The sequence below is a fragment of the Phyllostomus discolor genome, chromosome 14 (assembly GCF_004126475.2).
Source record: "Phyllostomus discolor isolate MPI-MPIP mPhyDis1 chromosome 14, mPhyDis1.pri.v3, whole genome shotgun sequence".
NCBI lineage: Eukaryota > Metazoa > Chordata > Mammalia > Chiroptera > Phyllostomidae > Phyllostomus > Phyllostomus discolor.
In genome coordinates, this window is record NC_040916.2 from 27,990,910 (window position 1) to 28,005,123 (window position 14,214).

At 45.1% G+C, this 14,214-nt stretch overlaps 1 protein-coding gene across 3 annotated transcripts; it reads left to right on the forward strand.

Annotated features, from left to right (window-relative positions):
- The first annotated feature begins 246 nt into the window (after positions 1-246).
- Positions 247-12,193, forward strand: ZNF322 (zinc finger protein 322). Of its 3 annotated transcripts, XR_004900732.1 has the most exons (4): positions 247-398; positions 7,278-7,351; positions 7,942-10,267; positions 11,017-12,193. XR_004900732.1 is itself a non-coding variant. In XM_028503491.2 (3 exons), the coding sequence occupies exon 3, from the start codon at positions 8,123-8,125 to the stop codon at positions 9,347-9,349; it is 1,227 nt and encodes a 408-aa protein (XP_028359292.1). In that variant the 5' UTR covers positions 247-398; positions 7,278-7,351; positions 7,942-8,122; the 3' UTR covers positions 9,350-11,274. The 3 variants fall into 3 exon arrangements, 2 of the variants coding, with proteins under 2 accessions (XP_028359292.1, XP_035871558.1); XM_028503491.2 differs by having other exon boundaries at positions 7,942-11,274; XM_036015665.1 differs by lacking the exon at positions 247-398 and adding an exon at positions 589-1,164 and having other exon boundaries at positions 7,942-11,274.
- The last annotated feature ends 2,021 nt before the right edge of the window (positions 12,194-14,214 follow it).

Consider the following 14,214-nt stretch of genomic DNA (forward strand, 5'->3'; position numbering starts at 1 on the left):
TGCGTCCAGTGCCGGTCTCGCGGCCTTGAAGAAAGAGCAGGATTCGGAAAGTGCAACGCAAACCGCGAACTTCTACATCCGGGCCCTCCGCAGCTTGGGCAAGGCCGCAGCACAGCGCTGGCTCCGTCCATCACGGCCCAGAGCCCCTGGGCGCACGCGCCCCGGCCCCGCCCCTTCCCGAGGTGCGACCCCATTGGCGCAGGAGCGTGGGCGGGGCGCGCTGTCGCCGCGGGCGGGTGGCCACGTGACTCGCGGGGCGGGGCTGCGCCGCCGCCTCCGGCCGGGCTGAGAAGGCTGGCGTAGCCGGCCTGGTCAGCGTGGAGGCGCCCGGACCGTCCAGCCCCAGCTCCCTGCCCCGGCGCCCAGAGGGAGCTGCTCCTGGCTCTCGTCGGCCCCAGGTTTGCTTTCCCTCCTTGCCCGACGGTGGGCCGTTCGGTCCACTGCCGTGGAGCCTGCGGCCGCCGGGAACCCCGGGACCGAGTGTCCGCGAGTAACCGGAAGTGCGGTGGCCGAGGGGCGGCGCGGTGGCCGCGGGGCGAGCGGGCCGCGGGCCTGGGCGGCTGGGCCTGCAGGGTCGGGTCGGGCCGTGGCGGACTGGAACCCCGCGGCCTAGACCCTGGGAGCCGCCCTGCTCCGCGCGTCCGCGTGGCTCTGGGACCTCCGACCCCGGACCGAAAGGCGGTCAATGAAAAGTTGAAAAAAGAGAAGCTCGGCGTAGTGGTTCTTGCGGACAGTAACAGTGAACACTGCGGGGCAGTTTTCTAAGTGACCTGTGCCTTTCGTCTTGGGGAAGAAACCCGCAGGCCTTGAATGGAGCCCTCCCACCCCCGTCTTTACTGCAGACATTAGTTATTGTTGCATTCGCATCTAGATGCAGGGCAATCCGGTTGCTTTAATCACTCCATAGCCATTTTTGGAAACTGCATTATATGTAACTTTTTTATACGCACTTACCAGTGCTAGAAGAATGGGTCCGTGACCTTAGAGGTTGCCATAATACAAACAAAAAACAATTAGCAAAAGAGGCCTTGGGGCTTTATTATGAAGTTAATTATTGTCCGGAAGGATTCTTGATAATTTTGTATTGAAATGGGAAGGAACTGTGGCTACCAGTAGCGGGTACTTCTTGCAGCAGAAACAGAATGCAAGCAGAGGTGAGAAAAGGTAAGATAAGATATGTCTGAGATATGTGCTGACTGGAGTGGGGAGAAAATGGGACCAATATTTAGAGGTTCAGCTTCAGAAAAATGAAAAGTTTCACAAAAATTATAAATTTCAACATTATTGATTTTTTTTCTCTAGGAGAGGGGAGAATTGTGTGTTGTGAATAGTTATGAGTTAGAGACCTTTTGGAAGCAAAAGGAAGACAGCCTTGGGTCTCTGTTGCAATGGCCAAGGCACACCAGGCTGTATGTTTCTGTATGAAAGTGGTGGGCTTTGGAGGTGGAGGACAGGTAGGACCAGAAGATCCGTGGAAAAGGGGAATGATCCTCTTTTAGCTTGTGAGATAGCAAAGTGATAAAACCGAGTCCCATTCTACCAATTTAAGTGTATTTTACATTCCATTCCAACATGGTTATTCACAATAGGCTTGTAGTAATTGCTTCTTGATTGATGTGCAGCCCCCCAAAAGTCAGTATGCCCAAGGTTTAGGCAGGCTCAGGAGTCAGAAGATGGCACTTTAAATCCTGGCTCTACTAGCTGAGACGTGTTGGGTAACATTTTAACTGCCCTAAGCATCAGGCTTTTTACCGGTAAGGTGCAAACATTGGTATTAACACCAACTGCACAGAGATCTTGGGAGGATTAAATGAAGCAATCCATGTAATCAATGAAAAATAAGTAAGACAATCCTAAACCTAAGGTAAGAATCATCTATTTTTTAGATGATGCTTTATAGGCTTTGATTGCTTGCCCCATATAGCCTTTAACTGTAAGGATTACCTTGAGCTTTGAAGTCCTCTACTCAGCCAGTGTGCTTGGACTTGTATTGCCTGCCTCTGACCTAGCTATGGAAGAGAGAACCAGTATCTTCCTGGAGGAGGGTTCTGAATCTAAGACTGGAAGGATACATGTAGGTTTGCCGGATGGACCAGCTAGGGCTACTGGCCTAGCCAGTTGCATTGCACCTAGGGCTCCAAGGATGATAATGGACCTTTTTGGTGGGGGGGCGGTTCTGGCATTTATTCATTCATATTTATCATTCATCCAACTAATGTATTCTTTTGCAAGAAAAGGCTAAGACCCAACCCAAACGAAACTTATATTCTAGTAGCAGAGAAACCGATGAACAAACATAAAACGTGTACCACAAAGTTGGGTAACGAGTGCTCTGCAGAGACATAAAGCAGGGTAAGGGGATGTGCTATATTAGATAAAGTCCCCATGTGTCTGTTTTTGAGGAAATAATTTTTAGGCAGACACTTGAATCAGTTACCTGGGGGAAGAACTTTCTAGGCCGAAGGAAGAAGTACAGAGGTTCTGAGGTGGCCTGTGGGGCTGGAGAGAGGTGGAGGTGCCACATTACATAGAGCTGTGAAAATGTTGTGTTTATTCTTAGTGATAGGAGACAGTTATAATATTTTGAACTAGGGAAGTGTTATGGTCTACTTAGAGTTTTGACAACTAGACTGTATATTTACCAGGAGCTGACATCTAAAAAACTTAGATATGCATAAACATTGTTTCCTTATTTACAATTTTTTTCTTTTTTGTGCCCCACAGTTGTTGGCTACTTAGGACAAATATAATACCCTGGGCGGATAATTTTAGGAAATATTCTGGTTCATTTACCAGGTTATTTCCAGGCTCAGTATCCTTTATTTCTACTCTATTCTCCTTTTGGCCTTAACAGTTACATACATTTTCAAAGACAAAACTCCCATAAACCCACCATCTTGTATTAGCTATTTGTCCAGATGCTTGCATATCTTTATAGGAGTTGTGATTCTGGATTCTTTCTTTCCCTCCTAACATTTCTCCAGAACTGCTTTTGTAGTTTTTGCAGTCTTCATATTAATCATTAACTTGCTGAGTTATTTTATTATTTATTAATTATTTTATGGATTTTGAAGGAGACTTTGTGCAAGAGCCAGGCACAGAGGGTGGGCTGGATGAATGTGAGGGGTTTTGTGCACGTGGAGGTGGATTGGGTGAATAGAACCTGGCCTTCACTGAGCGCCCGCTTAGACCCAGACACTGAGCCGAGTCCGTCACTGACACCTGTCTCGTTCTCGCAGCAGCTCCCTGAGGCCTGTCATGGTAGCTCACCTACTGGATCAAAGGGGAAATCGAAGCCGAAGGACCTTAAGTCACTATCCAAGTTCTCACAGCTACAAAGGAGCATACGGGGAACTTGAACCAAAATCTGATTTCAGAGCTTGAACATTTAATTTAACTAGCACAGTGTGCCAGCTCTCACTACCATGCTTTTTAAAAAAATAAAATGCCTTTTAATTTTGAAATAACTTGAGACTTACAAAAATGTTGTAAAAGAGTACAAAGAATGCCCACATACCCTTTGCCCATAGTTCCTAAATGTTAACACTTGACTCTGCTTGCTTTATTACTGTTCACTTGTTTCTCTCTATACACATAGAAATGCACTTCACATCTGACTCAGCAATCCCTTTTGTAGAAATTGACTCTGAAGATTCACCTGCAACAATATGATAATACACATGCATAAAGCTACTCATTGTAGTAATGTTTGTAATTTGGAAATTTTTAAAACAACCTAAAATACTCATATGTAAGAAAGTAGTTGAAAAAAGAAAAGGAAAAAAAAAGAAAAATGCAAGGAAATGGTTGAATAAACTTGATATATTCACACGTAATGGGGTATTATGCAGCTGTGAAAGAGGATGAAGAAAATCTTTACAAGTTGATGTGGAGTGATTTCTAGGATAAATGGTAAATTTTAAAAAGCGATAGTGTAAAAGAGTATGCTATATTTTGTGTAATAATGTATATTATATGCATCAATATAAAAAGTACCAAAAACTACACCTCAGTTTGTATAAGGATGTGGTGTTGGATTTTGTTAGCAATTTTCATATTGATACTGGGCTGTAGGATTTTTATACTCTATTCATCAGCTGTAGTTGTTAGTGTTAAACTTTTTTCACAAAAGAATTAGAGGTTTTTCTTTATTTTTAGTGCTCTAGAAAACAGTTATGAAGTATGAAGTATCTTTGTAAGTTTGTTAGAATTCTCTTCTGAAACAGTCTAGGTCTAGTGTTTTTGTGGGATAGTTCCTTAGTAACTTTTTCTGTTTATTCTGTGCATATTGCTGTTTTAAAACTTCCTGGCTCTACTTGGGTTGATTTGGGTAAATTGTGTTTCCTAAGGAAACAGTCTTATTTCACGGGTTATCACATTTATTTTTGTAGAATTCTACAGAATGGTCTCATGTATAAATGGATTTGTTTGTTGCTTTTCTGTTTTGGTGGATATTTATTCCTCATGCTTTCTTACTTTGTAAATGTGTCATTTCTCCATCCCCCTCCAACTCCCATTATGATGTGAGCTAGTACTTTATTATATATAGGTTTATCAAAATAAGTAGGATTTTGATTTATAATTAGGTTCATTGTTTTTCTATTTAGTTCATTGATTTCTGTTTTTATGTTGATTTTCTTCCTTATTTGTTTTGATTTACTTTTTGATCTGAGAGTTTAGTTTCTTCATATAATTATTTTATTTTTATTGATAAAAATTATTTACGACTATAACTATTCCTTTGATCACTGCTTTAAATTTATTTTATAAATTACAATATGTAATAGTCAATTATCAACACTTAGAAATTCATTTAATTTTCCATTTTCTCTTCACTGAAGAGTTGTTATAATTGTTTATTTTTCCTGCTGGGGGTGGTCATTTGTTATTTGATATTTGAGACACTTTTGGTTTTATAGCAGAGTGTTGTTTATGTCACTTTATGGAACTCACTGATACTTCCTTGATAACCTAATAATATATGACTCTTTCATTTGTGCTTGAAAAGAAAGTTTATTCCTTATAATGAAGGTGTAAGTTTTAACAGATGCCCATGAGACCCACTCACTGGTTACCTTATTTGGGTGTTCTGCATCATTACTTGTTTTTGGTCCAGCTTGTGTGTCCTTTTACTGACAGTAGTATTTTTTCTTACTGATGTTTTTATTTATGTTTCTGGGCATCTTCTAGGTTTTGCTTTAAACAGGTGACTGTTGTGTAATTTGGTACATAGAGAATCAAAACTTTTGTAAGCTTATTGTAATTATTGGCTTTTACAATTTAAAGAGTGTCCTTTATCATGTTCAATGCATTTTGGCTTGCATTCCACTTTGCTCGATATCGGGAATAGAAGCCCTACTTTTATTGTTTCCCTTGGCCTGGTGTTCCTTTCCATCCCTTTATTTTTAGCCTTTCCGAATCGTTTTGTTTTAGGTGTCTTGTATTTAGCACATTTGGTCTTGCTTGTGAGCCATGTTAAAAATCACTTTTAACAAGTGAGTTAAACTCATTCACATTTATTGATGTGATTGATGTGTTTGGTCTCATCACTGGTGTATTGTTTATATAACATTTGTCCAATGTGTTTTCATTGCTCTTTCATTTAAAATTTTTTACAATGTTTGATTTTTGTTATTATGGCTACCTTTGTACTTAGACACTTTTAAAAAAATATTTTAATGTAGCTTTTTATTGTCTTTTTTCCATTACCATTTATTCCCCTTATACCTTCTTCCACCACCACCGCCCCCTCCCCCTCAATTACTTTTTAAAATGCCTTTAGTCCCATTTTCTTATTGAACCTTTAATTATCTGATTTTCCCATTAATGCAGTAGTCAGTGAGGTTATTTGACTTTGTTTTCTTCCTCTCATCCCAGTTTTTGGTGAGTTATTTTGATTTTATTAGAACATAAAAAGTTTTCCAGGGTCGCTCATGCCGAAGCACATTACCACTTTGCCGTTGTGGTCAAGTTTTGCTTTTGTTTTAGAACTGGATGGCATTAGTGGAGAGAGAGATTGTGCATTTAAAAAGTTTCCTTCGTTTTGAAGGACCTGAAGTTTCCCTTTGCCCTTTTTTCCTTGGTGGTGCGCTCACAGGGTTCCTCCCCCCACTTTCCACCCTCCTCTTTGCGAGCAGTTGTCCTTCCACAGCCGCCTCTTCCCGTCCCACGTGCGCGCTAAGTGTCCTCCTTGTATCCTTTGATCAGAACTCTTTAAAGTGTTTTCGTGCTTAGAGTGGGTTTTCTCCTTTTGACAGTGAGCTTTAGATCGGCTCTGCCCCGGGCTGCCCAGCTCTGCTTTCTATGCACCGACTGGAGTCGGTTTTAAGCCCCCGGCAGGAAGCCGGTGGCGTTGTGAAAAATGCCAGGTGCCTGACATTGTGCAGTCTCTCTGACGTCTGCGGTTCCGCCTGTACTGAGTCCGGCCAAGGGATGCAGAAAGGACAAAGATTAGTGAACTTGCCGCAGGTCGGGTTGCGCTCCGGTGGTCTACACGCCCCTGCTGGTCCCGGGCCCTGCTCCCTGCGGTCCGTGCAGGGCTCAGGCTCGCGTTCTGCGGGAGAAGCGAACCGGTTGGCGTGCGTGCACTCCGTCTTTGCAGGAACCAGAACCCTGAACGTGTCGTGTGAATCCTGGTGGCTGTGGACTCTGCGTGTGCCCGCTGCTGTCTGCATCTGAGCATTGCGTGCTCCCTCCTGCTCCTCAGTGGCAGGAGGGTGGTGGAAGGACCTGAGAGTCTGGTGACCTGGAATAGGCAGGTTAGAGCTGCGGAGGGAGGAAATCCGGGACAGGTCTGGCTGTCTGGTTCCGTGTGCCCACAGTCGACTGCATCCTGATATGTGGCTGAAAGAGAAATTGTGAATAGACAAAATGGTGACGATGGCGATGGCATGTCTGGCCAAGAAGGCAGGGGTGGTGGCGCCCCTCCCTGGGGACATGGTGCTCCCTGAGGTAATGCAGGCCAGGGCAGCCTGCGCTCCTGGGGAAGGTGGCGCCTCAGTGTGTCAGTGAGGGTAGGTAGGGGCCCTTTCCTGCTATGCTGTCACATCCCCAAGGATGGGTTATGGACTCTTTATGTCCTTTTCTTCCAAGAGGCATGTGGGGTGACAGGACTGTGAGTACTCTCTTTGGGATTGAACATGAGGGCTTGTATAAGAAGACCTTGCAGCTCTTTTTAAGGAAACTGTACCGATTTTAGGTTCTTTGAGTGAAATGATCTAGTGCTGAGTCCTGTCATTTATGACTGTCTACCCTTTCCTTGTCCTTGTGTTTTCCAGAATGCAATCTTCATCAAGAAGTCAAAGTCTCAGGACCAGGAAGTGAATGCTGCTCTCCCTCCGCTACATTCCAGGTGAGCTCCGGCTTCCTCCGTCTTTTGAAATGCACCTTGCTTGTTTCTTCTAAACGACATCCCATCAGACCAGCTCCCACCGTGTGGCATTCAGCCCTGTCCTTTGCCAGCTGAGGATCCAAGTGGAACTGCAATAAGCTGCTTATTAAGCACCAACTGGATGCCTGCTCTGTATACTAAGGAAAGAGCAGCAATCAAAACAGACACTGTGCATCTTCTAGCCGTAGACAGCGCATCAGTGGGTTTCGCGTGCGCTGCACTGGGCAGTGAGCGCTGTGGAGAAAGACGGAGCAGTGAAGGGGCAGGGGAGGCGGCCGGCACCCCTGAGCCAGAGCAAGGGCGGAGGAGGAAGGGCCTGGGTCTGAGGTCACCCAGGTCACGAAAGGAATAATTCTCCCTAGTACTTTGCACTCGTATTGCTGATTGGTTTTATACTGGCAAAGAGGGAGACTGACTCTGGCTCGGCCCCTGCAGCATCTGGGGCGCTTACAGGCTGATGCAGAACTCCTGTCTTTTCCACAGTGATTTTAACTCTGAGCATTCTTTCTCAGTTATAGGAATATAAATAATACTTCTTCTTTGTCTCACAGTGTTGGAAATACCAAGTAAGGAATTAGTGTATATGATGCTGGAAACCTGTAGAGATGCACAGCTCATGACTCAAAGGCCTAAAACGGGCGTATCTTCCAAGTTCTTATCAGGAAAATGACAGTGGAGAAGATGACGGGCCAGGGTGGCCAGTGGGAAGCGCCCTAGGAGGGAGCCACAGAGATGTACACTTCAGAAGAGAGGCGTGATCAGAGAACTCGGAGAAGGACAGTGTATCGTGTGTGCCCTCAGAAGGGTCAGAAGATCTTTATTCGTGTGCATGAGATTACTCATATAGATGATCACTTATACCAGTGCCTTGAATGTGAGCAAAACTTCTGCGAAAACTTAGCTCTTATTATGTGTGAGAGAACCCACAGTGGAGAGAAACCTTATCGATGTGATATGTGTGAGAAAACCTTCATCCAGCGCTCAGATCTCATTTCACACCAGAGGATCCACAATTATGAGAAACCCTATAAATGTAGCAAATGTGAGAAGAGCTTCTGGCACCACTTAGCCCTTTCAGGGCACCAGAGAACACATGCAGGTAAAAAATTCTATACGTGTGACATTTGTGGCAAGAATTTTGGACAGAGCTCTGATCTGCTCGTCCACCAGCGAAGCCACACTGGCGAGAAACCGTACCTGTGCAGCGAGTGTGATAAGTGCTTCAGTCGAAGTACGAACCTCATTCGCCACCGAAGAACTCACACTGGCGAGAAACCATTTAAGTGTCTGGAGTGTGAAAAAGCTTTTAGTGGGAAGTCGGATCTCATTAGCCACCAGAGAACTCACACTGGCGAAAGGCCCTACAAGTGTAACAAGTGTGAGAAGAGCTACCGACACCGCTCAGCCTTCATTGTTCACAAGAGAGTCCACACCGGGGAGAAGCCCTACAAGTGCGGCGCCTGTGAGAAGTGCTTTGGCCAGAAGTCAGACCTCATTGTCCACCAGAGGGTCCACACCGGGGAGAAGCCCTACAAGTGCTTGGAATGTATGAGAAGTTTCACTCGCAGTGCCAACCTAATCAGGCACCAGGCCACTCACACGCACACTTTTAAATGCCTTGAATATGAGAAAAGTTTCAGCTGTGGCTCAGACCTTATTGTGCATCAAAGAATTCACATGGAAGAGAAGCCCCATCAGTGGCCTGCCTGTGAGAGCGGCTTCCTCCTGGGCATGGGCTTTGTTGCCCAGCCGAAAATGAGAACTCAGACGGAGGAGCTGCGTTACCCGTACAGTGTGTGTGACAAAGGCTTCCGCCAGAGTTCGGCCCTCCTGCAGCACCAGACGGTCCACGGTGGCGAGAAGCCCTGTGTCTGTAACGCAGGGGAGAAGGGGCTTGAGCTCAGCCCTCCCCGTGCACCAGAAGCCTCACAAACGTCTTGGCCGGACAAGAAGTTATAACACCATAAAAAAAAAACACTTATGAGTCAGAGAACTCATTAAAATGAGGAACTCTAGGCAAAACTTAGGTTTTTCTAAGAGCTCAGACTTCAGTGGGGACCAGAGACTCTGCGATTGCAGGAAGCTGGGAAGTGGTTTGCCCAGAGAGCTGCCCTAACAGAATCCTACCGGTCACTCCAACGAGCAACCTTCCAAGGCCCTGAGGCTTGGAAAACCTTTAATCTGAGCTCCGATCTGGTCACTCACAGGGGACTCGTACCAGTGGCAAACCTTGCAGATGCTGAGACGGGGAGAGCCTCCAGGCCACGCTCACTCCTCTCCCTCCGGGAAGTTCGCACCAGAGGACAATGCCCTTGGTGTGCACAACCCACTGACGCCAGAGAGCCCACACTCGGGAGAAACCCCAGAAAGTGTGGTAAAAGCTTCCAAAGGAACTGTGACTTTCCTCACCATCAGAAAAGCCATATCGGTGACAATTTAGGTATTTGTCTTGAGTGTGGCAAAGCACTAGATGGAGAGCCTTCTTGGGTTTGCATCAACAACAACAAAACCGATCTGAGAAGAAACCTTATGAAGTCTGAGGGAGAAAAGCTGCCAGCCATCAGCTCCTTTGGTTGGCACACCAGGGAACCCACACGTGTGAAAAACCCCATAAATATCTTGAGTCTGAAAAAAGCCTTGCTAGAAACCTGCACCTCTGGGCCCCAAAGAACCTACTCTGTGGAGAATCGTGCTCTAGTGAGAGATCTAATCGGGGGTGGTGTACATATAGTAGGTGTGAGAATAGCCATGTTCCCAGTTAGCTGACCCGTGTGTAGAGGTGACTTTCATGGAGTCCATACCTGGACAGTTCTTAGAAGCCCAGCTCGTTGTGGGAGGAGCTCGGGCAGATCAGAGCAGGCCTGATGGGAAACTCAGGTAAAGATCCTTTTCTTTTATCTCAACCACTTCATTATGATCGCTTTACTTTCTCTTTTTAAAATGTGGAAATCCAATAAAGGAAAGGACTGTGCCCTGTGACAGACGGTGTGGCATGTGTTACTGTGGGGGACAGCAGAAGACTGACTTTGCCTTATGGTGGTTACTATTTTTGAAAAAATTCTTGGCCAGATTGGGGACTGGTTTTGACAAGTCGCTTAGGGAACTTGCTGGAAGTGGAAACAGCCAGGCAGGTGGGGAGCTGCTCTCCTGGGTCAGGACTCCCAGAAGCTTCCCCTTTGCAGGGCCAACTTCACACACAGGCGGGACACTTGGCGTTTCACACTTGGTGTGAGTGGGGGCGAACCCTCAAAGGTTTCCTTTCCCGAAAATGTCTGAGTATCACTGGTGTTTGAAATTTCTGCTTTAGAGATTCATCTCTTTTCAACTCGGAAACTCCAGCTTGAGGAGCAGTTATGGTGTTGCTAGTATCCACATCTTTGTGGCTTCGTGTGCCACCCCTCCCGGTGCTAACACCTCCTTAGCAGCTCCCCTCCCTGCAGAATGGCAACGGGAGGCCTGCAAGGACGTCCGGCCTGTGCAGGCAGGTGATACCTGGTGACGCTTTGTCAGTGGAGCAGCTGTGCTTCTGGTTTTGAGGTTCCTACCTCCAAAGCCAGTGTTCTTTTCTCTCCATTATCCTGCTGTTTGATTCAGTCCCGTAATGACATGCCTTTCATTTGTTTCAGTTCTGCCAAGAAAGGAGAGACTACTTTTTATTCCCAGGGAAAGGATTGCAATCACTACAATATAAGGTATTTATTTGGCTTGGAATGTAGGATTCTAAACGCTAGAAGGGAAAAGTAGTTGCTAAATTTATCAGAGGTTTAGGGATTAGCACTTATTTCTAGTTTAACAGAATAACTATTATATTCAACATTCTCTAGAAGTACTATAATCCAGGGATCTATAAATGAACAGTTCTGAGGGGATTTTTCCCCTCAAAAGAGATGTAATAAAAATACTTAAGATTCCTGCAGTATTTGGGACTCTAGACTGGTGAATAAATATTTTGTTGCTAGTCTGCGTCTGACAAATCTAGTTGATCTCAGCAAACCCTTGAACTCCAGGAGCGCTGGCCTTGGACCACAGAGGTGGCCAGCGGCTGCTTTGTGTGTGGCTCTGATCTCTGATCTTGATGGCTGGCTGGTGACCTTGATAATCTTAGGGTCACAGGGCAGCTCGAAGTGATAGGAAGGAATCTGGTTCCAGGGTGTTTTTCTTTTAGCAAACAGGTCCTGGAAGGTTATTCACTCTGGTATGTTTTAGTATTATTTCCGTAAATAGCTCTTCTACCATGAACAGTTGCCCAGTGTGGTAAAACGCACGAGATGTATTTGTTTTTCTTTGGTGCCTATCGCTAGTGTGTGTTTGATCACTGTAACACTAAAATAGTATGGGTGTATGGCATGGCAGCGATGAAAATTAGTCCTGTGGCTGCTTGCTAGTCATTAGAACCTGCAGAAGGGGACCGAGTTGGCCTCACGGCAGGGTAACGACCCTTCTTTTGGCTAATCTAGCTGTATCTAGTCTTTAAGTAAATTAAGGATGGACCACCCCCCAAGCAGAACTTTGTGGGTTTGAAACAGGTCCAGGGTCTTTTAACCATGGGGAAGAGGTGTGGGTACTATTCACGCAGCGTAGCCTGAGGCTGGGGAGGACCGCCTGGGGGCCTGTGACCAGCACTAGAAGGCAACTTCTGGGATGGTTGGAGGTTCTCTTGAAACAGTGCCAACCTAGATCTACCTCAGGTAAGTAGTTAGGGTCACTTTCAAGACTTCAGACCAAACGAGACACTTGTATTCAGTGTATTCCTATGCTTTAATGTTTTGTTTGCCCTTAATTCTTAAATAAACATTTGTTCTGAAAAACTCCAGTTTGTCTCTACTGTACTAAGAAAAAAATGTTCCCCCTACACTTGCATTAGAATAGAGCAGATATTCAGGAATCCTTTCACAATGTATGTGTACATCATCAGCTCATCGTGATGTATGCATTAAATATCTTACAATTTCACTTTTCAGTTATACCTGAATAAAGCTGAAAAAAAAAAAGAATAAAGTGGATATTCATGTGGGCCTCAGTTCTGGTGCGGGGACAGTCACTGGACCATTTCTAGAATTCTAGGGGTTTCTGGCTAGGAGCGAACAAAACCCAAAACCCAGAGGACCCTGGGTCCTTTCCAAGTCCCCACCCCCCCACCCCCCCACCACACTGCAGGGCATAATAGCGCAGGGAGGAGTCCTAGCTTCATCTGACCATACGGGGCTAAAATTCAGTAACGACCTGTGCTCCATTGATCCGTGTGGAGTCCATGCCCTCATTACTCACAGAAGTTAAACATATCCAGGTTTCCAAGAGAAAAAAAGACACTCGGGAGAATATTGGCCTGCAGAGCAGCTCAGTTCTGCTCAACTATGGTTTTCTCTGCTCCGCTCCCTGGCAGGAGTGCTGGTACTAGTGTGAGAACACGCCCATGGTGAGAGGCTAGAGATCTTTAGGTGTGACTGGAGAAAGGGTTAACTATCCTTTCCAGTGTAATTAGTGAACATATCCCCCCACCCCAACCATTTCTTCCAGCCTCTCTGGTCTGAGGCCGGGGGAAGGTGGTCGGCCCTGCTGTGTCATTTGTGATCTTGGTGTCAGGGTAAGTATTCCCACTGAGGCACAAAATTGTGCAGAACTTTAGGGTTCTCAGAATCCATTCAGCTAACTTCTAATTTAGAGTAAGTGTCACTGTTACTGAAACTGAGCAAAGCTGTGAAGGACCTCTACACCCCACCACTAACCCTGTGTAGTTGTTGAGGTCCAGATTCGAAATCATTTTATCAAGGTCAGATTTCTGGTTATTGTACAGATTCATCAAAGCAAGCTTGCAAACTTTGGAAATCTTAACACATCAAATGTTCAAGATTGGAGAGGACCCGAACACTCTCTCACATAATGAAATTTCTTTTTTGTGGTCACTTTTTTTCTGGTCCAATATATTTCTTACAGGTTTATGTTTGAACTTGCACATTTCACCTGAAGTTCATTGAAGGAAGTTGTGCATTTATGTCTAGTTTTATCTTTCATAGTGAGATTGCTGGAACATATGTCTTTTAGGTTTCAACATGCCTGGAAGTTATAATGTAAACTTTATTTTGAGTGAGATTCTGATGTTCTCTACCATGGGTTGGAGTGGCCGCTGGCTTGGGTAAGTGCTAGAAGCTTGGTCTCCGTCCCAAGCTCAGTAGGACTTAGAACAAGTGTCCAGAGACTCATTAAATGAGGTGTACTGTGGAAGTTAAAACTTTTCATGAGCATGGCAGAGTCAAAGACCCAGGGAATCCAGTTAAATAACTGCGTAATTGAAAAAGTATAAAACTTGGTGTGGTTCTTTGGGACCTAGGGGCAAAATGCCATGACTAGCAGACTCAGAAGGATAGAGCTTTTGGTCACCTTGGTGCTTTGTGACAGAATGACCTAGTGGGAGTAAATAGCCACCAAAGTGATGTAAGCCCACGCTGACTGATTAGTGAGTGAGACCTGTTCTGACAGAAATGCTGTCACCTGCAGGCCTAACCCAATGTAATATGAAAATCACACTACTACAGATTTGTGTACATCTGGAATTGAGGGCACTTGTGATGAATCCAGGATGTTTTACACACAAACTATAATCTGGTAATCAGCCTTATAGTTGGGTCATAAGATCATTTATTCTGCCGACTGATGGTGCCACAGTAGGTTCCACTGTGTTCATATTGTCAGACCAGGATCTTCCCTTACAGACTGAGGAACTGACTGGGTAATTCCCAGTAACCAGATGAATCATCGCTTGAAGTTTCATTTAGGCACCAGGTAAGTAAATAAAGTATTTTATTCCTGGCAATAACTCATTTTTA